The following is a 21,574-nucleotide window of genomic DNA, read 5'->3' on the forward strand; positions in this document are numbered from 1 at the left end:
CAGTTTTGCTGAGATTTAGGGGTGCTCATACAAGCCGTGCGTTCTCTTCCCCTTCCTTCATTGAACCTTCAAGGTCAATACAGTGCTAGTGATGCATTGTGTTTCTTGTTGGACTCTGAGTGAGACAGGGTCTAAGACTCGGCATGATGCCCCTACTTAATCGTTTTCCTTCCTATAGGAAGCAGTAAGAGTAACAGTGTGTGAATATTGTCTGATGCTCTTAAATGCTGTCAAGGCCTATGTACCTCTTCTAAGAAACAGCTGCTGGGTTGGAGCACAATAGTTACACCTGCAAATTCCCTGTTGTACTAGCTTGCCAGGACTGCCATAAGAAAGTACCATAAACTTAGTGGCTGAAACGACAGAAATTAATTTCCTCACAGTCCTGGAGGCTGGAAGTCCAAGATCAAGTTGTCAGCAGGTTACTTTCTTCTGAGGCCTCTGTCCTTGGCCACCTTTTCTCTGTGCCCCACATGGTCTTACTTCTGTGCTCATCTGTGTCCATGGGCTCATCTGGGCCCATGTTGTATTAGGGCCCACACTAATGATTTCATTCTAACTAAATCACCTTTTTAAAGACATATCCAAATACAACCACATTCTGAGATACTGGAGGTTACAACTTCAGTATATGAATTGTGGGGAAACAATTCAACCCATAACACCTGTCAAATTTCAAAAGACATGTGTGTATATGTATATGCAGGTATAACATATATTTGTGTAAATATATGTACACAAACATATACATGTGTATACATATACATTATATACATATCTTATATACATTATATACCTGTACATTATATGTATATAATATACATTATATACATATCTATTATTTTTTAAGTGAAAAAAATTGGGGATGAATATTATCAGGCTCTTAATTTCTACTCTGAGCAAAACTATTACAGGAGTCAGAAAGCTCCCCAACTTGGAGCAATGTTTGGTTCTCCCCAGGCTCAACCACAGGCCACAGGCAACAGTCTCTTCCAACTACTCCTTATTGATAGGTGAGTTTATCAAGTTCTGGGACTCAGAGACTATTCAGACAGGTCAGAAAACAACACAAAATTCCGCCCTCAGATTGAAGGCTGTGCAAACAATATCTGACCAATACTTGGTGTTGAAAAAATTATGGAATAAAGGGAGAATGACATTCCGATGGATCTCAGTCTCTTGATATCCTTCAATTTTCATCTCATTTTGATCAAAAGAATCACAGTGTGCTCTTGCCCAGAAAGAAGAGGGCATTCCTAAGTATGGCAGGCCCTATATCAGAGACTTAGCTAAAAGTCAGTAAGAGTACAGCAGGAGAGACTGAAGACAGGGGAGGCAGAGAGCATCTGACCACGGTATGAGGCCTTGGATGGTTCAGAAGAGACACAGCCCCATGTACAAGTAGACAGTGTAGTCTTATTATTTATACTTCCAGATAACATGATGAGACCAAGAAGAGTCAAAAGATATACTTTATTTGTCATTCTTCTACATTTGAGCTGTCTCTCTGCCCCCCTTCCCCAGTACCTCTCTTCTTCTGCAGAGCACTACACCCCCATGGAATCCTCTATGTGGTTCTCATGGTGGGAGAATAAGAGTGTTGTCCTGCTGGGCTGGTCCTGGGCACTCAGCAGAGTGTTGTGCTTTCTTGGGAAAAGGCAGGACAACCAGCTTCTCCTCCACAGGCCCCAGGAAAAGGAAGGACACATCCAGGCTTTCTCCCCAAGGATTTGTGGTGAGATCCAGCTTCACAGGAAAGGCCTCAACAGGGCTGTTTTCCTCAGCATCCTCGGGCTTCTCATCATCCAAGTCGGGTAGGTATTGGACAGATCCTTTAGGCACAGCCTTGGGGGGCAAGTTGGGAGTAGGGGATACGATTTTCTGCTGGGACTCTTCCAGCCCGGGGAGGTGCGCAGGTCCCTGGTTAACAGCAGGGTCTTCCCCTCCAGGGGCAGGAACCTGAAATAAGAACATTTTCAAATAGGGGAACATTCCCGGGAAAGACTCCTGCCATGACTAGTACCAAGCTAAGCTGTTCTGGGACTTTTTGATGGAATGTCTCAAAGGGAGACCACCTAGAGGGATGGACCGCTGGTTAAAGGGTTAAAAAGCAAAAGCAGACAACAGAAGCTTGACTGCAAGTCTCACAAATTCAGAGCTGAACAATGGTTTGGAAAGGTTAAATGGCTCCTTCCAAGTCCCCAGGGCGCTGTCACCCTACTCCCAGTAGTGCGGACATAGCCACTTTTATTCGGGGCTTATTCACTGCCAGGCCCCACACAGGGCCCTTCATCCGGTTTCTCTCATTGTTTCCCACAGGGATCTGAACAAGGTCGGTGTTGCAACCCCATTCTACAGACAAGGCAACCAAGACTCAAGAGGTAAGAACTTGCCCAGAGTCACACACCTCACGGGTGGCAGAGCAGGACTGGGACAAGGTGGCCTGTCTCAAGCACACTCTCAACTAGAGCTGGCTGCCTCGTAGTAAACACTCAATAACTTTTGGAAAGGGTAAGGGTCTTTGGGACACTGGATTTAATGTTTCAGAGGCCTGAGCCATCCGAGCTATGATATCTCTGTTTCTGAAGGAGTCTTACTTATTCTGTAGGACCCCATTGTACCTGGGAAAGAAAAAGAAGTATGACCGGTCTTTAACCAGCCGCCCTGTGGGTGTGACCTTGGGGCAACCTGAATAAAGTGGTGATCACAGATTTTAGGAAATTAAAAGGAGAGGGTGGTTAGGATTTAGATTATCTGCTCTCTTCTTCATGAGAAGACAAACAATTAGATTGAAAAATACCTGTTGTTCAAAGAAGTCACAAGTCACGGAGACAAACTTTTCCATTACTCCAGAAGTCACAGAACCTTTGCAAAGACCAACAGGCTAAAAACAGAGAAAATACAACATCCTGTGAGTATTATGATTATCAGTGATTATAAATGGAAATCAACTTGCTTTCTGCTTGTGTAGACACACAGCCAATCAACATTTTTATGTTCCTACCATGATATGGGTAGGCTCTGAGCCAATTCTCTCTAGATCATTTTTACCAAATAATCACCCAAACTAGGCTAAATTTCCTCCAAAGATGTGAAACTCAGGATTTACTTTTTTAAAAAATTTTATTATATTATGTTACTCACCATACAATACATCACTAGTTTTCAATGCAGTCATCCACGATTCATTGTTTTTGTACAACCCCCAGTGCTCCATGCAGTATGTGCCCTCCTGAATACCCATCACTGGGCTAACCAATCCCCCCTTCCCCCTCCCCTCTATCCCTGTTTCTCAGAGTCCATAGTCTCTCATGGTTCATCTCCCCCTCCAATTCCCCACACCCTCATTTTTCCCTTCCTTCTCCTAATGTCCTCCATGCTATTCCTTATGTTCCACAAATAAGTGAAACCATATGATAATTGACTTTCTCTGCTTGATTTATTTCACGTAGCATAATCTCCTCCAGTCCCATCCATGTTGATGTAAAAGTTGGGTATTCATCCTTTCTGATGGCTGAGTAATATTCCATTGTATATATGGACCACATCTTCTTTATCCATTCATCTGTTGAAGGGCATCTCGGCTCTTTCCACAGTTTGGCTATTGCGGACATTGCTGCTATGAACATTGGGGTGCATATGGCCCTTCTTTTCACTACATCTGTGTCTTTGGGGTAAATACCCAGAAGTGCAATTGCGGGGTCACAGGGTAGCTCTAGTTTTAAATTTTTGAGGCACCTCCACACTGCTTTCCAAAGTGGCTGTACCAACTTGCATTCCCACCAACAGTGTAAGAGGGTTCCCCTTTCTCCACAACCTCTCCAACATTTGTTGTTTCTTTCCCTGTCCATTTTTGCCTTCTAACTGGTGGAAGGTGGTATCTCAATGTGGTTTTGGTTTGAATTTCCCTAATGGCTAATGATGATGAACACTTTTTCATGTGTCTGTTAGCCATTTTTATGTCTTCTTCAGAGAAGTGTCTTTTCATATCTTCTGCCCACTTTTTGACTTGATTATTTGTTTTTTGGGTGTCGAGTTTGAGAAGTTCTTTATAGATCTTGGATACCAGCCCTTTATCTGTAGTGTCATTTGCAAATATCTTCTCCCATTCTGTGGGTTGCCTCTTTGTTTTGTTGACTGTTTCCTTTGCTGTACAGAAGCTTTTTATCTTGATGAAGTCCCAAAAGTTCATTTTTGCTTTTGTTTCACTAAACTTTGGAGATGTATCTTGAAAGAAGTTGCTGTGGCCGATGTCAAAGAGGTTACTGCCTATGTTCTCCTCTAGGATTTTGATGGATTCGTGTCTCACATTGAGGTCTTTCATCCATTTTGAGTTTATCTTTGTGAATGGTGTTAGAGAATGGTCGAGTTTCATTCTTCTGCATGTGGCTGTCCAATTTTCCCAGCACCATTTATTGAAGAGACTGTCTTTTTTCCATTGCAGGTTTTTTCCTGCTTTGTCAAAGATTATTTGACCAGACAGTTGGGGGTCCATATCTGGGTTCTCTATTCTGTTCCATTGGTCTATATGTCTGTTTTTGTGCCAGTACCATGCTGTCTTGGTGATCACAGCTTTGTAATATAGCTTGAAATCGGGCAACGTGATGCCCCCAGCTTTGTTTTTCTTTTTCAACATCTCTTTGGCGATTTGGGGTCTTTTCTGAGTCCATACAAATTTTAGGATTGTTTGTTCTAGCACTTTGAAAAATGTCATTGGAATTTTGATCGGGATGGCACTGAAGGTATAGCTTGCTCTGGGTAGCATAGACATTTTAACAATGTTTATTCTTCCGATCCATGAGCATGGAATATTTTTCCATCTTTTTGTGTCTTCTTCAATTTCTTTCATGAGTGTTTTGTAGTTCCTAGAGTATAGATCCTTTACCTCTTTGGTTAGGTTTATTCCGAGGTATCTTATGGTTTTTGGTGCTGTTGTAAATGGAATCGTTTCTCTAATTTTTCTTTCTACGGTTGCATTGTTAGTGTATAAGAAAGCAACTGATTTCTGTGCATTGATTTTGTATCCTGCCACATTACTGAATTGCTGTATGAGTTCTAGTAATTTGGGGGTGGAGTCTTTTGGGTTTTCCACATAAAGTATCATGTCGTCTGCAGAAAGAGAGAGTTTGACTTCTTTGCCAACTTGAATACCTTTTATTTCTTTTTGTTGTCTAATTGCTGTTGCTAGGACTTCTAGTACTATGTTGAACAATAGTGGCGAGAGTGGGCATCCTTGACGTGTTCCTGATCTTAAGGGAAAGGCTCTCAGCTTTTCCCCATTGAGGATGATACTCGCTGTGGGTTTTTCATAGATGGATTTTATGAACTTGAGGAATGTTCCCTCTATCCCTATACTCTGAAGAGTTTTAATCAGGAAAGGATGTTGTATTTTGTCAAATGCTTTTTCTGTATCAATTGAGAGGACCATATGGTTCTTCTCCCTCCTCTTATTAATGTGTTCTATCACATTGATTGATTTGCGAATGTTGAACCACCCTTGCATCCGGGGATAAATCCCACTTGGTCGTGGTGGATGATCCTTTTAATGTATTGTTGGATCCTATCAGCTAGGATTTTGTTGAGGAGTTTGGAATCCATATTTATCAGGGATATCGGTCTGAAATTCTCCTTTTTGATGGGGTCTTTGCCTGGTTTGGGGATTAAGGTAATGCTGGCCTCATAGAATGAGTTTGGAAGTTTTCCTTCTGTTTCTATTTTTTGAAACAGCTTCAGTAGAATAGGTGTTATTTCTTCTTTGAATGTTTCGTAGAATTCCCCAGGGAATCCATCAGGCCCTGGACTCTTGTTTTTTGGGAGGTTTTTGATCACTGCTGCAATCTTGTTACTGGTTATTGGCCTATTCAGGTTGTCAATTTCTTCCTGTTTCAGTCTTGGCAGCTTATAGGTTTCCAGGAAGGCCTCCATTTCATCCAGATTGCTCAGTTTATTGGCATATAGTTGTTGATAATAATTTCTAATAATTATTTCTATTTCCTTGGTGTTAGTTGTGATCTCTCCCCTTTCATTCATAATTTTATTAATTTGGGTCCTTTCTCTTTTCTTTTGGATAAGTCTGGCCAGTGGTTTATCGATCTTATTAATTCTTTCAAAGAACCAACTTCTAGTTTCGTTGATCTGATCTACTGTGTTTCTGGTTGATCTCTGCTTTAATTTTAATTATTTCTCTTCTGATGCATGAGCATCATTTGTTGCTTTTTCTCTAGTTCTTTAAGGTGTTGAGTTAGTTGGTGAATTGGGGATTTTTCTATTTTTTTGAGTGAGGCTTGGATGGCTATGTATTTCCCCCTTAGGACCGCCTTTGTAGTATCCCATAGGTTTTGGACCAATGTGTTTTTGTTCTCATTGATTTCCATGAATTGTTTAAGTTCTTCTTTGATTTCCGGGTTGACCCAAACATTCTTGGGCAGAGTGGTCTTTAGCTTCCAAGTGTTTGAATTTCTGCCAATTTTTTTCTTGTGATTGAGTTCCAGTTTTAAAGCATTGTGGTCTGAGAATATGCAGGGAATAATCTCAATCTTTTGGTATCGGTTGAGACCTGATTTGTGACTCAGTATGTGGTCTATTCTGGAGAAAGTTCCATGTGCGCTCGAGAAGAATGAGTATTCTGTTGTTTTAGGGTGGAATGTTCTGTAAATATCTATGAGGTCCATCTGGTCCAATGTATCATTCAAAGCTCTTGTTTCCTTGGTGATTTTCTGCTTAGATGATCTGTCCATTGCTGAGAGTGGAGTATTGAGGCCTCCTACAATTAACGTATTGTTATCAATATGACTCTTTATTTTGGTTAACAGTTGGCTTATGTAGATGGCTGCTCCCATGTTGGGGGCATAGATATTTACAATTGTTAGATCTTCTTGTTGGATAGACCCTTTAAGAATGATATAGTGTCCTTCTGTGTCTCTAATTACAGACTTTAGTTTAAAATCTAATTTGTCTGATATAAGAATTGCTACCCCAGCTTTCTTTTGAGGTCCGCTGGCATGGAAGATGGATCTCCATCCCTTCACTTTCAGTCTGGATGTATCTTTAGGTTCAAAATGAGTTTCTTGTAGACAGCATATGGATGGGTCCTGTCTTTTTCTCCAATCTGCAAGCCTGTGCCATTTTATGGGAGCGTTTAGGCCATTCATGTTGAGAGTGATTATTGAAAGATATGAATTAATTGTCATCATGTTGCCTGTGAAGGCGTTGTTTTTATAGATTGTCCCTGTAAATTTCTGTTGTAGATCACTCTTGGGGTCTTTCTCCTTTTATAGAAGCCCCCTTAATATTTCTTGCAGGGCCGGCTTAGTGGTCACATATTCTTTCAGTTTCTGCTGGTCATGGAAGCTCTGCATCTCTCCATCCATTCTAAATGAAAGCCTTGCCGGGTAAAGTATTCTTGGCTGCATGTTCTTCTCATTTAGTACCCTGAATATGGCTTGCCAGGCCTTTCTGGCTTGCCAGGTCTCTGTGGATAGGTTTGATGTTATTCTGATGTTCCTCCCTCTGTACGTAAGGAATCTCTTCCCCCTAACTGCCCTTAAGATGGTTTCCTTGATTCTAAGATTTGCAAGTTTTACTATTACATGCCGGGGTGTTGGCCTGTTTTCCTTGATCTTGGGAGGGGTCCTCTCTGCCTCTAGGACGCGAATGTTTGTTTCATTCCCCAGATTAGGGAAGTTCTCAGCTACGATTTGCTCAAAACATCTTCTAGTCCCCTCTCTCTCTCCACTCCCTCCGAGATTCCAATTTTTCTGACATTGGTACGCTACATGGTGTCACTTATTTCTCTGATTCTATTTTCATGGATTCTGAGTTGTTTTTCCCTGGCCTCCTCTTTTCCCTTTTTATCTATTATATTGTCCTCCAGGTTGCTTATTCTCTCTTCTGCCTCAGTTACCCTAGCTGTTAGATTATCTAGATTGGATTGGATCTCATTGATAGCATTCTTAAGTTCTGCCAATTCACCTTTCATTTTTGCCCTTAGAGACTCTATGTTGCCATTAATTGATTTCTCCATTCTAGCCATTGTCTTCACAATTGCTAGCCTGAATTCCGTCTCCGACATCTTGGTTGTAGCTGCATCCATTTGTAAATCTGCAGCAGAAGTCATAATCTCTGAGTCTTTTCTGTTTTGGGGGCTCCTCCTCCTAGTCATTGTGTTGATGGGTGTTTGAGGGAATGTATAGAGTCCAAATTATTGACCAGAACCCAAGCAAGATGCACCTGTTTTCTTGGGACCTTAGGGTTTCTGGCCTCTTGTTTTCCCAGCCTGTCTTCTGCAGGAGGGGCCTGCCATGCTGTTACTCAGGCAACCCTGTTTGGGTGGAGTTGCCCTGTGCCCCTGTGGCGGGGGATGGGCTCAGTGGGAATCAGTCTTTGGGGCTTTTGTTCTCTGGCGGCTTTCCCTGGCAGCTTTCTGCGTCTCTTCCGCGAGTCAGAGCAGAAGAGACCGTTTCCAACCCTCTGCCTCAGAGCAGAGAGACCTCTGTCTGTTCTTCAGTGAGCTCTCCAGGCCACACTGTCTCCGTTTCTGTCCGTGCTACTATAAACTGCAGCGTCCTGGGTTGTGCGTCCCTCCGCAGCACTCCCAGTCCTGCCTCCAGGTCGGGGCACGTCTCTGCCCTTTGTGCTTCTAAAACCACCAGCCATTCCCAGTTCGCGCGCCGGACCGGCGGCTCCGGGTTTCCACCTCAGGGGCTGCCCTAAAGTCCTTTCCCCGCTGCTACTGGTCTGTGAGACTGTGCCCCGTCCGCAGCGCACGAGGCTGTCACTCACTGGCAGTGTGGGATCCCTACGTCCAGGCACCCTCCCGCCTCCCTTTATCCTCCGATATCTGCCCGCGGAATCACGGCTCTCTGCTTCCTACCTCAAAACCAACCACCTGCGATATTCTGTTTATAGAGATCCAGATCTTCTTACATCTCAGGCTGGTTTTGTGGGTGCTCAGAGTGGTCTGGTAGATATCCAGCTCAATTCCGGGGACCAGTTGAAATAGGGTCCCCTACTCCTCCGCCAACTTTCCTCCCCCCTCCCCAGGATTTACTTTTTAAACTTATTTTTATTTTTTAAGTAGGCTCCATGCCCAGTGCAGAGCCCAATGCCAGGGTTGAACTCACAACCATGAGATCAAAACCTGAGCTGAGATCAAGAGTTGGACACTTAACCAGCTAAGCCACCCAGGGGCCCCTAAACTCAGGATTTCTTGAGGAACAAACCATTAGAAAATTCTTTGTATTGAGCAGAAATCTGTGTCTATAGAACATCTACCTCTTGGTCTTCTTCCTTTGGGTCATTTTGAAAACCTGTTCTCATCTCTCACATAGTAGTGGCCTTTTCTGTATGTTCCACCTGAGTTTTCCTTTCTCAGACAAAATTCCTCTCAGCTCCTTCAACTTCTATTTAGAAATAAAATAATTTTGTTTTCTTAATACAAATATAAGTATTTAGAATATGGATAAACAAAAAGAAAACAAAAAGACCTGTACTTGCATGAAAGGTAACTGTTTCCCACAATGATTTGATTTATTTTCTTCTAACCTTTTTTCCTATGCATATATATTTTTCTTCTAGATAAATAGGATTATATTACATATATTATTTTATAACTCTCTCATCACTTAATAATCTATTGTGAAAATCCTTTAATGGCATTAAATAGTCTTCTGTGATCTTCTTTATAATCACTAACTAATATTCCTCCGCATTATTTAACAAGTTCTTAGTTACTTTCTCAGGGTAAATTCCTAGAAGAGGAATTTTAGAGTCATAGAGTGTACATATATTCAAGTGCAAATAGAATATTGTAATAAAATGCTGCCTCAATTTCTAAAGAAGAACTCTTAAGAATATTCACATGGACTTTACTAAAATGTGGCTAAACAGACTGCCTGAATATTACTGTATCACCCATGTCCAATTGGAAAGTCCTTGGAGAATGGGGCTTCAGCCTCTTCCTTCTCTAATTCTTCACCAAATCATATAGGGGACACTCTCTAAGAGAACCTTCTGGAGAGACTGCAGTTACCTGTACCAAGTAGAGCCTGGCTACTCCCACTCTGACTAGGATTTGCTGAGCTACTCTAATTCATGCTGAATCTAGGGTGAACCACAAAGAGGGAGTTTGTGAGCAAGCTTAACATGTGAACCCTAGAGTTTGGGGATGTATGGGCTATGAAGATTGGTATCTGCTTCTCTCTCAGAGCATTCTGAAGGCAGTGTCTTGGCTAAAAGAGTCTACTATGGTAGGGTAAGGAGAAGGGGCAGGAAAGGGAACACTGTTTCCACTGTTTGGAATAGTAAAAATGTGTGAATTCCTTGGGACAAGCAAATGCCATAGGTAAGGCTTTTTTGGAAGTACCTACCCAATGGACAATCTTCCAGAGAAGGGGCATGTGATAGTGAAAATCTGTGGGGGCTGAATCTGAGAAGGAATGGTTCCAAGGACTCAGCTAGAGAATACATCATCCTGCCAGGAAAGGACCCCTGGATGAACCAACACCTGTACCACCTGAGAGAACCAGCACTGGAACCTGTCTTATGGAGGGCCAGGGTAGACCAAGAGAAAACTACAACTGCAGTTATATAAAAAAGACTTTGTACTCTTCTTTCTTCTCCTCTTTCATTCTTCTTGGAACTTGGAAGAGCAAGAATTAAGCAAAAGATTACAGAAGGGGGAGAAAGAGTGAAAGACTAGACCTTGACCCCCTTTCTCGCAGCAAGTCCTAAACTCTGAGTTAGGTTGAAGCTATGGAGAGAGAGAAAAGCTTTGCATTGGATATAAGATACAAGTTTTGATTCAGAATTGATTGAACAGATTTTTTTCAGACCTGCAAGTGAATCGTAATTACCTAAGTGAAATTGTTCTTATTATTGAAAATGACCAGAAAGCTATGGGATCTGCCCACGATGTTATTGATAAGCAAGAAGAAGAGATCCTACAGAATAGGGTGAAAATGGTTTCCCAATTATTCCTTGAGAAAATTCACTTGAATAATTATACAAGGCTTTTGAGACACACACTTTAGATTCAAAGACGCACATAGGTTGAAAGTAAAAGGATGGAAAAAAATATATAATGCAAACAGTAACCAAAAGAAAGCTGGAATGGCTATACAAATATCAGACAAAATTGACTCTAAGAAAAAATTGTTGGTAGAGACAAGGAAAAACACTTTATAATGATAAAAAGGCCAATTTATTAGGAAGACACAACAACTATAAATATATATGTACCTAACAACAGAGCCCCAAAGAACATAAGCAAAACTGACAGAATTCGAAGGAGATAAAGACAAGTCAACAATAATAGTTGGAAACCTCACTTTCAGTAATGGATAGAACAACTATGCATAACATCAACAAGGAAAAAGAAGACCCTATAAACCAATCATTACAGAATGCTCCACCTAACGAGAGTAGAATATACACTCTTCTCAAGTGTACATGGAACATTTTCTCGGATATACCTTATGTTAAATTTTAAAACAAACTTCAACAGATTTAAAAGACTTGAGATCATATGGAGCATATTCTCCAACCACAATGGAATGAAATTGGAAATGGATAAAAAAAAAATTGGGGAATTTTGCAAATATTAGATGACATACTCCTATATAGCCAAGTGGTCAAAGAAGTAATCACAAAGAAAATTAGAAAATACTTTGAGATGAATGAAACCAAAACAAAACATGCACAACGTATGAGATTAGCTAAAGCACTGCTTAGAAGGAAATTTGTAGGTGTAAATGCTATTGTTAAAAAAGAAAAAAAAAAAATTGCATATCATTTACATAACCTTCTACCTTAAGAAACAGGGAGAAAAAAAAACCCTCATTCCAAAGCAAGCAAAAAGAAGGCCATAATAAAGAGCAGAGAGGAAATAAATGAACTAGATGATTACAAAAATGGAAAATAAAACTGCAAGTTGATTATTTGAAAAGATCAACAAAAATGACAAAACTTTAGCTAGACTGACCAAGAAAAAAATGACTCATATTACTAAAATTGGAATTAAAGAGGGGACATCACTTCCAATCTTTCAGAAATAAGAAGGGAATACTATGAACATCTTCCTGTATGCTGAGAAATTAGGTAACTTGGATAAAATGGACAGATTCCTAGGAAGACACAAACTACCAAAACTTAAGAAGAAATAGAAAATCTGAATAGAAGTATAACAAGTAAAAAGATTGAATTGTTAATAATAATTTTTTGAAAACCCCAAACTTCTCACAAAGACAAGCTCAGGCCCACTGGTGAATTCTACCATTTAAAGGAAAATGAACACCAATCCTTAGCAAACTCTCCCAAAATAAAATAGAAGAGGAGGGAAATTTTCCCAACTCATTCTGTGAGGCCAATATTAAACTCATATGAAAATCAAGCAGAGACAATACAAGAAAACTATAGATTAATATCTCATGAATATAAATGAAAAATCTTATAAAAAAAATACTGGCAAATTGAATTCAGCAACTCATAAAAAGGATTACATACCGTGACCAATTGGGATTCATCTCCAAAGTGCAAGATTATTTTATTTTTATTTATTTTTTAAAAAGATTTTATTTATTTATTTGACAAAGAGAGAGTACAAGCGGGGGATGGGGGGCAAGGGGGGGGAGCGGCAGGCAAAAGGAGAAGCACGTTCCTGCTGAGCAGAGAGCCTGACATGGGGCTTGATCCCAGAACCCCGGGATCATGACCTGAGCCAAAGGCAGATGCTTAACTGACTGAGCCACCCAGGTGCCCCCAAGATTATTTTAACATACAAGAGTCAATCATTGTTATATACAATAATAATAGTTAAAGGAGAAAAAAAAAAAACATGGTTATCTCATTAACTCAGAAAAAGCATTTGATTAACACTGTTTCTTGATTAAAAATCATTCAAAAATTAGGAATAGAACTTTTTCAATTTAATAGAGGGCATCCATGAAAAACCTACAGTTAACATCATATTCAATGATGAAATACTCAATGTTTTCCCCAGGAATAAGATAAGGATGTCTACTCTTCCCACCTCTGTTCAATATTGTACTGGAAGTCCTAGCCAGGGAAATTCGGCAAGAAAAAGAATTAAAAGGCATGCAGATTGGAAAGGAAGAAGTAAAGCTATCTCTAATTGCAGATGACATGATCTTGTATGTAGAAAGTCCTAAGGAATCTACTAGAAAACTATTAGAAAGAGTAAATGAGTCCAGCAAGGTTACAGGATGCAAGATCAATATGCAAAAATCAATTGTATTTCTATACACTCGCAGGAAACGAGTCAAAAATAAAATTAAGGAAACAAATACATTATTTTAACAGCAAAGAGATTAAGATATTTAGATATACAAATAAATGAGTATTGAACATGGAAAACTACAAAACATTGTTGAAGGAAATTGAGTGAGTCCTAAACAAAAGGAAAGACAATCCATATTCATGGACTGAAAGACTTAATATTGTTAAGATGACAATATGTCTCACATTGGTCTACAGATTCAGTGCAATTCTTATCACATTTCTAACTACCTTTTTAAAATAGAAATAGAAAATGACAAGCTGATCCTAAGATTATCATGAAAATGCAAGGGATCCAGAATACCCAAATAATTTTGAATAAAAAGAACAAAATAGGAGGACTCACACGTCCCAATTTCAAAATTTGCCACAAAGCTATAGTATTCAAGATAGTGAAGTAGTGGTGTAAGGATAGTTATATAGATCTATGGAATAAAATTGAGAGTACAGAAATAAACCTTGACATTTATGGTCAAGTGATCTTCAAGAAGTATGCCAAGACACTCAAATGGGGAAAGATGATTGTTCTTTTCAACAAATAATTCCAGGACAAATGGACATCCACATGCAAAAGAATGAAGCTGAACCTCCTACCTCACACAATATACAAAAATTGACTCAGTATGGGTCACAAACCTAAACATAAGAGCTAAAACTACAAAACTCTTCGAAGAATACATAGGAGTAAATCTTAGTGATCTTGGATTAGGCAACGATTTCTTAGAGATGACTCCAAATGCACATTCAATGAGAATAAAAATAAATAAGAGGGACTTCATGGAAATTAAAAACTTTTTTTTTTTTTTACTAAAAATGTCATTTTTTTGTTGCAGGCTGGTATTAGATCTTTAAAGTATGTAATTATTAAGTATTTAATTATTTTTAAAGTGTGTAATTATTAAGAAAACTAGAAAAACATGTATTTCAATTTTTAAAAATATATACAGTAGAATATACAATGTACATTTGAATGTACAACTTTTATACTTCAAAGAACATCATTAAGAAAATGAATAGATGGGGCGCCCCAGTGGCTCAGTTATTAAGCGCCTGCCTTAGGCTCAGGTCATGATCCCAGGGTCCTGGGATCGAGCCCCGCATCGGGCTCCCTGCTCAGCGGGAAGCCTGCTTCTCCCTCTCCCACTCCCCCTGCTTGTGTTCCCTCTCTCTGTGTGTCTTTCTCTGGCAAATAAATAAAAATCTTAAAAAAAGAAAAGAAAAGAAAACGAATAGACAACCCAGAGAATGAGAGAAAATATTTGCAGTCATATATGGGATTAAGGGATTGTCTCTAGAATATGTAAAGAACTCCTACAATTCAACAATAAGAAAATAAATAGTCCAATTTTGAAATAGTCAAAGGATCTGAAGAGACATTTCTCCAAAGAATATATACACGATAATGGCCAGTAAGTACATTAAAAATGCTTAACATCATTAGCCATGAGGAAAATGCAAGTAACAACCAAAATGAGATACCACTTCATACTCAATAAGATAGGTATAATAAAAAGACAGCTAACGATAATAATAAGTATGAGCAAAAATGTGGAGAAATCGAAACCCTCATATGTTGCAGATGGGATTATAAAACTGGTGCAGTCACTTTGGAAAACAGTTTGGCAGTTAGTCAAAAGGTTAAACATAAAGTGTGACCCAGCAATCCCACTTCAAACTATATATACAGGAGAAATGAAAACACAGTATACATAAAAACTTGTATACGAACGCTCCCAGCACCATCATTTATAATAACGCAAAGGGGGAAGCAACCCAAATATCCATTGACTAATGGATGAATAAACAGTACATGGTGCATCCATGCAATGAAATATTATTTGGCCATAAAAAGGAATGAAGCTCTGATCCATGCTACAACACAGATAAACCTTGAAAACATTATCTTAAGTGAAAAAAGCAGACACAAAAGGCCATACACAGCATGATTCCATTATATGGAATGTCCAAAAGAAGACAAAGTCATAAAGACAATAAATAGATTAGCATTCTCCAGGGGCTTGGGGGAGGGGCTTCTTTTTGGGCTGATGAAAATATTCTAAAATTACATAGTGGTGATGGTGGCACGACTCTGTGAATCTACTAAAAGGAAAAAGAAAAAAAACACTGGATTGTATACCTTAAATGGTGAATTTTATGATGTGTGAATTACACTTAATGAAGCTGTTAGTGTAAGTAAGTAAATAAGGAGAAAAAAGCTTTTTGATTCATTTTGCCCAATTGGGCTACAAGACATTATGTCAATTGACATTTCCCACCAGGTGTGTTTCAAATAGTTTCAAGGTGCCCTGGGCATCTTGAACGCATTCTTTGAAAGAAGGCCTCTTTGAATTCTTTGTCCTTCTTACAGAGTGGTCCAAGGAATGGAATACCATGCTGTATTCCAAATGTAACTGGATTTGTTCAGATAGAAGCAGGACCCATCACAAACCACTGAGAAGATTCATCTATGTTTTACAGTGTCCTGTGATTTTTTTTTTGCAAAGCCATCATATTGCTGATGAAAATTGCAGTTATGATAAAATAAAATCCTTTATAATTGCATCTGAGCCCGCACAATCTCTATTTAGTCCGTTGTTCCTTAAGGGGAAGAAAAGCATCTCATGCATTATAACACCTCATGTAATCATTTATGCTCAATAAGTATTGATAGATAACTTGTGAACACAAATCTTAAATTATGAAGACATTCAGGAACACTTACCTCGGAGTCATGGAGCTGAAGGGCACAGCTGCTGGCTTGGGATTTGGTACATGGTGACTCTCTGATTAAGTATTCCACAAAGTAGGAAAAGCCAGCCATCCACTGGTATGAGATGAGAGTTGAGAAATAAAAAATCAAATCTTACTATATGGAGAAATGATTCAGGTTTGGCAGCATTTTATTTAGGAGAACCAAACGTCCTCAGTCAAAGTCATTGTCAACACAGGTCTCCTACTGTCCCTATACTCCCCACCAAGATCAAAGCATGCACTGTGATTTTGTCATTTAAAAAACATAATCACCATACTTTTCTTCCCTTCTTAAGGATTTGAAAGAGCTCTAAAAACCTTCCCTTGGGTGAGCTGATTTTTCCTCCCATAGATTAGTTTTTAGATTAGCTTTTCTCTATATAATAGATTCAACATCATCCAAATACAAATGAGCCTTCATTTTCCCTAATCTGTAAAACTCACAATCCATTCCAGGCCTTAAGATGAAGCAGAACTTGACTTGCTAAATGGTCCATGGTCAATTATATATGAGAATGTAGCAGCAAATAGTGAATAACCAAGGAGACTATGAGTCTATTTCCCTTCTCACCTTAAGGCCAATGAAGTAAAATGGAGTCCCGCAACTCTGGTGGAAATCCCATGGCATAACTCAGACACTGAAACATGACTGAATGTATATCAGGTCTACCCAAGTAGGGAATAAAGAAAAGGCTTTTCTGTTCAAATTAAAAGGAATGCCTTGATATTCACCTCTCAGCTTAGGAACTGACAGTTATGAGACACATTGTTGGTGTAATGACACTTCAGCCTTACCTGGCTAGAAGCCTGGGTGACTTGGACGAGAGAATACTGCTTTGAGGTGCTCTCACTGTTGTATTTTGCAAGAGATTCAAGGGCAACTTCCAGAACCTTGGGATCTGACAGGTCAATGGCTCTGGGGCAGTCAGGGCAGATTCTGTAAATCTTTCTTTGAGAAACTGTTGACGCCAAAGAGAAGTTTAAAAATGAAACTCCTTAATGATTTTTAATCCCAGAAATCATACGTCCACAACAGAGGCAGAGATTGAAAAAAATCATTTTGGCAAGGATGGAATGAATGGAAAAGACATTATCTAGAAAGAAAGCTGTCAGCAGAGAGTTTTCTGCAATGAGTGTGTACTACTTTCATAATTCAAAAAAAAAAATCAAAGCAAGATTTTTTCACCTCACACAAAGGTATTTACCCCAGGAATTGCATCCAAAAATATATGTGTGTTATACTGATATAAAACCTTTCCCCAGTTAGCTCAGTATCTGCTACCATGATTGCCTCTGTCCGGCGGACTGAGTGTCTTAAAATGTTGGGATTTCATTAGTGTCATGTCTTATTCACCTTTTAGTCTCCAACACATAACATTAATGTCTAATGCATTGTAAGCGCTTAGCAAATGCTTATTGAATGACATACAGCATGTAAGCACACCCTCCCCAGTTAGAAAATACAGGCGGGCCAGAAAACAAATATTGGTCAAATCACTGTGTGACTGGATAGAATAATTATGCTAAACGTGTAGCGAGCATTTCTGATTGGGAGGAGCTGGGGTGGCAAAAGTCCTGTGAAAGTCAGGCCAGGGAACTTTTCTGGAAGTTATTTCTGTAGAGCAAATACATTGTTTTGATCAATTGCATGTTTATTTACATGTTTTGGGGCATACTGTGAGGCAGTTTCCATAGCTTATCACTCCTGGCACCATCGTCCCCACAGGTCACTTCCTGACCTCCCATACCTCTGTCACCTATGACTTCCATTTAAATCCCAATCTGTCTTGTTGGTTGTTCTCTGGTTCATTTATGAAGACTCATCTTAGCAACCAGGAAGCTTAAACGGTGGCTAATATTTGCTCTGTTGCTTTATCTCCCAAAGGATCCAGCAACAGTGTTATCTCCTGGATCTTATTAGAAATGCAGACTTTCAGGCAACACTCCACACCTCTAGAATCAGAATCTGCACTTGAACAAGATCCACCAGGGGAGTCACATTCACGTATAGTTTGACAAGCAGCCACATCCTATTTTCCCATGCCTTGGATATTTGCTTTCCAAATAAGGATCCAGAACGAATGCACGTGCCTATTTGAAATGCCATTAGTTTCAGCCTCATTCTTAGTTCATTTATTCAACAGTACTACGGACTCCTTACACTTAATAGGAACGGAGGGAGGGCTTTGGCAGGCAAGAAGAAGGAATACATGTTCTGCTCGATAGAAGATAGGAGACCCAAATCAAGGCAGCGCGTTGTCTCTGTTCTGTGGTTAGGCTAAATCTGTATAGGAATGAGAACAGGGGAGCACCTTTCCTTTCTGGAATAGAGAACGTGATGGAAGAAGCAACATTGGCAAGGTCCTCAAAGAATGTAAGTTCTAAGGGCAGAGGGTGTCGGGTGAGGGCATCCTTAGCAGAGGAGGAGGCAAACAGTAGATGTGGACATCGGAAAGTACAGTGTGTGCTCAGGAAATAGCGAAACATCCATCCAGTTGCAGAAAGTGCAGAGTTGATGTAGTCAGGGAAATAATGTCAGAGAGAGCTAGAAAGGGAGCCTGGGGACCAGAGTAGAGATGAAGCCATTTCCATCAGACTAAACATTTAGGACTTAATGCAGCCCTCTATAATAAAGGATTTAAGCAGGTTATTTAAGAAGATTGCTTGTGGGAAGAGGAGTGGTACAAGTTGAACTTCATAGGACAGGCAAATACTGGATAGAAGAACATGGCCTTAGTATGAATAGGAAGTAAGGATGGGAGAACCCCGTATACGCTAGGCATAGCCCTATTTAATGTTCTTTTTCCATATTTTATTAAAATGAACAAAATCAGAGTGCTCTCTTACCTGGGCGAAGAGTACAGTTATAAGCAAGTAAGTAGAGAATCCTTGCTGGCATGTTTACATAAAATATTGCTTTGCATTGACCATAAACCTGGAACAAACACACACATTTTATGAAATGGTGGAACAAAAACTCTGACTTTTAAAAATATCCCCCAAATTAGATTGGACATTTTATTTTTTAAGATTTATTTATTTGAGAGAGAGAGAGAGGAGGGGCAGAGGGAGAGGGAGAGAGAGAATCTCCAGCAGACTCCACGCTGAGTGCAGAGTCTGACACGGGGCTCGATCTCATGACCCTGAGATCACCGACCTGAGCCGAAACCAAGAGCCGGACGCTTAACTGACTGTGTCACTCAGGTGCCCCTGGACGCTTTCTTTTTAAATAATGAAAAACTAAAGTCAGTTTTGGCGGTTTGGGGTATGAGAAACTGCCAGCAAATCAACAAATAGTCAACCTTCTTCTGAGACACAGCAAGTCTACATTCCCCAGCCTCCTTCCAGATTAGGTGTGACTGTGTATAATTGAGTTGCAACCACAGGGAGGTGAGAAGTGATTGTAACCATTTCCAGGTGGCCCATGAAGTTTTCTCCATGTGAGCTGTCCACCACGCTCTTTCTCTTGCCATAGCCTGATGCAAATAAGCATGGCAGTCATAGAAACCACGGGTTGAAGGTGGCTGTCGAGAACCACAACGTGGAAGGCATGTGGGGCTCCAAGTCACTTCTGGAGGAAAGCCCCCTCTTGATCAGGAGTTTCTATTTTGAACTTTACATGAGTGAGAAATAAACTTCTATCCTGTTGGAATCAGCATACACTTCTTAGGGTATATATTAAAGCATCTATAGCATCACTGTAACAAATATAAAGAGCAAAGTACTCTTTGCTCTTCAAAACCAGATAGGTGCAATTTGACAAATTTGGTTGAATGACTAGAAAAGATATCTCGATCACATAGTTTATTTCTAAACACAGTTCTGCACTCAAAATATAAAGTTTCATATTGATGAATGGACATAACCTCAGGATAATTGAGAATCAAAACACAGCTGACTCTGTTATTTTTGAGCTTCTTCAATAGTCGCCTTTAAAAGCTTGAATTCTGAGGCATTTTAGGTTCTATGATTCCAGGAAATCCTTCTATGGCACCTCTGGGAGCTCCCATGCTGTAAGCCTTCCCTCTCCCCAGCCTCACATTCCGTATCAGTGTTCACTGAAACAAAGCAAAATAAAACCAAGAAAGAAGCCCTCTCTCCATTGCTTCTATAGTCTTCCTTAGACACACATCCAGAGCACTACATCTCAAATCTTTTTTCTCACAATTCAAACACTAGCTCAGAGCCTATAGGAGGGTCTTGGAGGTAGAAAACAATTTGGGGGCAACTTCTCAGTTCTGGGGTCATGACACCCCATGGGACGCTCAGAAACTCCTTTGATTAAACTTTTAAAACTAAACTCTACAGTATTGGAATAATCACATGGGCACCATGCCCAAGAGATTATAATGAAGAGATGGTACACATTGAGCAATCCTCACCCAGGTCAGAGAACACCTAGCTTCTCCAGAGTGCCTGGACACAAGCACTTACCGATCTATGAAGGTGCCTCATCTCACAGTCTTTCCATGCCTTCCTGGTGAGTACATGGCAGTCAGTCTCCAACACGTCCAGTGTGAGATAGAACAGAGATCCCAGATCAACCTGTGAGAGGGGGTTGAGAAATGCACTGCATCCCACATGAAGCAGAAACCCCTAAAGACTGGCCAAAAAGTCTCTGGTTTATGGCAGAGCCAAAGTCTGTGATGTTTGTGAAGATTTTGGATAACCTGTTGGACACTAGACAAAGTGTCAGAGTAGGATAACTATTAGCACAATAATAAGAGCATGTAGCACACCCTGGCAGGGAAGAGAGGAACGTTCTTAGCAGGGTTTCCAATTTGGAAAGCATCTGCCAACACATGTCTCTGGGGTCCCATCCCCTGGTTGGCCTCCTCAGCTTGTGTAAGCACCTGCCCAAGATAAGGGACCGTCACTTGCCTGTCTGTGTTCGTGGACATCGCTCACTCGGTTGAGTCCCAGAATGTAGCCATCCTTTCGGTCCCTGTTGATGTCCTGAAGGGCAAAGCCTGCGAATGTCAGAACATCTGAGTCATTGCAGCCACGGGGGAGGACAAGTAAGGGGGGGGGTGGCATAGGTGGAGATCTAGCCCTGCAGCATGCAGCCAGTGTGCAGAGCACCAGGGGTAGGAGCAGACCCATTCTGTGGGCAACAAGTTCCAGGATGAGTCAGGATATAGAGGTATAGGGATCAGGCTGCTCACAGTGCTCTCTCTGTAAAGCTAATGTGCACAGTTTTATAATCACAATCTGAACCAGTAACCAGGTTTTGAAACACGATGTCCCATTTTATCTCTTTGAATTCGAAATGTGGATTTCCCTGAGTCAGTACTTTGGATGGGATTTGCCAATGTTTCTAACCTTGGACCCTGGAGCAATCTCATATTCACACGTCATGTAAGCAAATTTGTTTCCTAACCTTTTCTTTTTTTTTCTTTTTAAAGATTTTATTTATTTATTTGACAGAGAGAAATAGCAAGAGCAGGAACACAAGCAGGGGGGACTGGGAGAGTGAGAAGCAGGCCCCCCGCCGAGAAGAGAGCCCGATGTGGGCCTTGATGCCAGGACC

At 40.3% G+C, this 21,574-nt stretch overlaps 1 protein-coding gene across 3 annotated transcripts; it reads right to left on the minus strand.

Annotated features, from left to right (window-relative positions):
* Positions 1-1,454: 1,454 nt before the first annotated feature.
* FETUB (fetuin B) lies at positions 1,455-21,147 on the minus strand. Of its 3 annotated transcripts, XM_021692398.1 has the most exons (7): positions 20,926-21,147; positions 20,479-20,589; positions 18,892-18,979; positions 16,840-17,003; positions 16,016-16,117; positions 2,801-2,884; positions 1,455-1,959 (listed from the first exon to the last, which is right to left on the minus strand). In XM_021692398.1, the coding sequence occupies exons 1-7, from the start codon at positions 21,145-21,147 to the stop codon at positions 1,579-1,581; spliced, it is 1,152 nt and encodes a 383-aa protein (XP_021548073.1). In that variant the 3' UTR covers positions 1,455-1,578. The 3 variants fall into 3 exon arrangements, with proteins under 3 accessions (XP_021548073.1, XP_021548074.1, XP_021548075.1); XM_021692399.1 differs by lacking the exon at positions 20,479-20,589; XM_021692400.1 differs by lacking the exons at positions 18,892-18,979; positions 20,479-20,589 and having other exon boundaries at positions 20,922-21,147.
* Positions 21,148-21,574: the final 427 nt, after the last annotated feature.

This window comes from Neomonachus schauinslandi, chromosome 1 (genome assembly GCF_002201575.2).
Source record: "Neomonachus schauinslandi chromosome 1, ASM220157v2, whole genome shotgun sequence".
Taxonomy (NCBI): domain Eukaryota; kingdom Metazoa; phylum Chordata; class Mammalia; order Carnivora; family Phocidae; genus Neomonachus; species Neomonachus schauinslandi.

What these genes read in the sequence shown, in the direction of transcription:
- FETUB (XM_021692398.1), bottom strand. Translation starts at nt 21,147, where the DNA reads ATGGGTCTGCTCCTACCCCTGGTGCTCTGCACACTGGCTGCATGCTGC. An exon ending in TTCAGCTCCATGACTCCGAG is followed by an intron (nt 2,885 to 16,015) that starts GTAAGTGTTCCT and finishes CTCTGTTTTTAG; the next exon opens with CCTGTTGGTCTTTGCAAAGG. An exon ending in GTGACTTCTTTGAACAACAG is followed by an intron (nt 1,960 to 2,800) that starts GTATTTTTCAAT and finishes TTCTTATTTCAG; the next exon opens with GTTCCTGCCCCTGGAGGGGA.